Source organism: Nanorana parkeri, unplaced genomic scaffold (assembly GCF_000935625.1).
Source record: "Nanorana parkeri isolate BGI_ZX_2015 unplaced genomic scaffold, ASM93562v1 scaffold1266, whole genome shotgun sequence".
Taxonomy (NCBI): domain Eukaryota; kingdom Metazoa; phylum Chordata; class Amphibia; order Anura; family Dicroglossidae; genus Nanorana; species Nanorana parkeri.
The window spans coordinates 4,118-5,672 of record NW_017307534.1 but is presented as its reverse complement, the minus strand read 5'-3'; the positions used below and the strand labels follow the sequence as shown (position 1 = coordinate 5,672).

Genomic DNA, 1,555 nt, shown 5'->3' with positions numbered 1-1,555 from the left:
CCTGTGTGCTCTGTGATTGGCTGCTTGCATCGCTATAGTAAGAGAAATAGGGGGGTGTTTGCTATTGCTGACCCCCTTACATGAGGCCGGGTTATCCTGTTGCAGCAAACGTGCGTTGGCGCATCGTTTTCTTTTCTTTACGGCACCGCGTACATTCCCAAACAAGGGTCAGGTGCGATTTTTGGCCCCACTGTGTGACCAAGAAAGGAATGGCGCCGCCCTAATGCAACATAGTAACGCCCGTGCGTTAACAAAGTGGGGAGGAGATTTCCTTTCACTTCCTGACCTGCAGATGCAACAGGAAGTGAAAGGAAATCCCTGCTTAGCCAGTTGTCACCGTTGAAACAGGTGTCACAGACCGAAGATGCCCCTTGAGCACTTGTTTTGGTGACAACCGTAATACTGGATTCCCATCATTTCCTGTCTCAGTGACAAGATGACGCATGTGCACTTCTGCATTCAGCCAATTCATATGACTAGGCCGGCCATGCACCACCAGCGTAGCGCAATGTGCGGGGGGGCGTGCACTGCCCCGAGCTGTGTTGTGCTGCAATGCCCATGTGTCACATGAGCATTGTGATTTTAGTGCATTGTGATTTTGCATGTCACCCCAATACACTGAGCCAAAGCACCTGTAAAAGGGGCCCCCAAGGTGTGGCCCTTCATTTGTCCCCAGTGTTCTGAGCTGACCATCTGCCCCATTAATGCCGTTTCCTGTCTTTTATCTATTATCAGTTACTTTTGTTTCTCTGTTTTTATATCAAAGCCTTTCAACTAAAACATTCCTCAGGTTGTAACGTACTTCAGTGATCTTAACAATCATTTTGAATCTTTTTAAATCCCTGGTGATCCCGCCATGAAAGTCCTCGTTCAGACACTTCCTGTTGTAGGGTGACAACGTTCTGCCCGTGTCTCCTAAGTGTGCTCCTGTGTTGTCACCTTGTCACAAAGACCTCCGATGGCAATTTCAACACACAGACGTGGTCCACTGTAATTCGGGTAAACCTACATTGAAAGTCATTTAGCTACTAGAAACCAAAACACGGGCTACCTTCCAAGGTCCCACACAATAGATACCTACACGTGGCCCCTGGGCTGCAGGTTGGGCACCAGGGGGCTTGAAGACACGACCTTAGTGACACTTCTACAGTAAATATATTGAATTGTAATGTAAAAATCCCCCTTTTTTTTTTTTTGTGTGGAAAGGAGATCTCTCCGCCAATGTAAGCAGGAGGAAGGTGGGACTGTTTCCAGAAGTCCCCTTTTATCGGCACCGCTATCACCGCCCGCACAGAATTCCAGGGACCGGATGCGCGCCCCGTTTTGGATGGGTTGCCGTACAAACATGCAGGAGGTCATCGCTGGGTTGGAGAAGTTCACCTTTGACCTGGAGAAGGATGTGGAAGGTCAGAGGGGGTCCTTTGCGCTGCCCTTCCCTGGCATGGACAGTGAGTATGATGTGTGGCCAGCTTGGCGTGTCGAGGGTTAAAGGAGAGTCCGCTAATGTGGGATGCTCATTAAAAATGCATTGCAGCCAATGGACAGGAGGACTGGG

The 1,555-nt window shown here is 49.5% G+C and overlaps 1 protein-coding gene across 1 annotated transcript in view; it reads left to right on the top strand.

Annotated features, from left to right (window-relative positions):
• Positions 1-1,345: 1,345 nt before the first annotated feature.
• The window catches only part of LOC108797364 (cleavage and polyadenylation specificity factor subunit 4-like), a gene marked incomplete at its 3' end in the record, with an annotated part of 3,732 nt that continues 3,522 nt past the window's right edge, over positions 1,346-1,555 (top strand). Inside the window, exon 1 of the mRNA XM_018568950.1 lies at positions 1,346-1,448. Coding sequence (XP_018424452.1) covers positions 1,346-1,448 — 103 coding nt within the window. The remainder of the gene's footprint in view (positions 1,449-1,555) is intronic.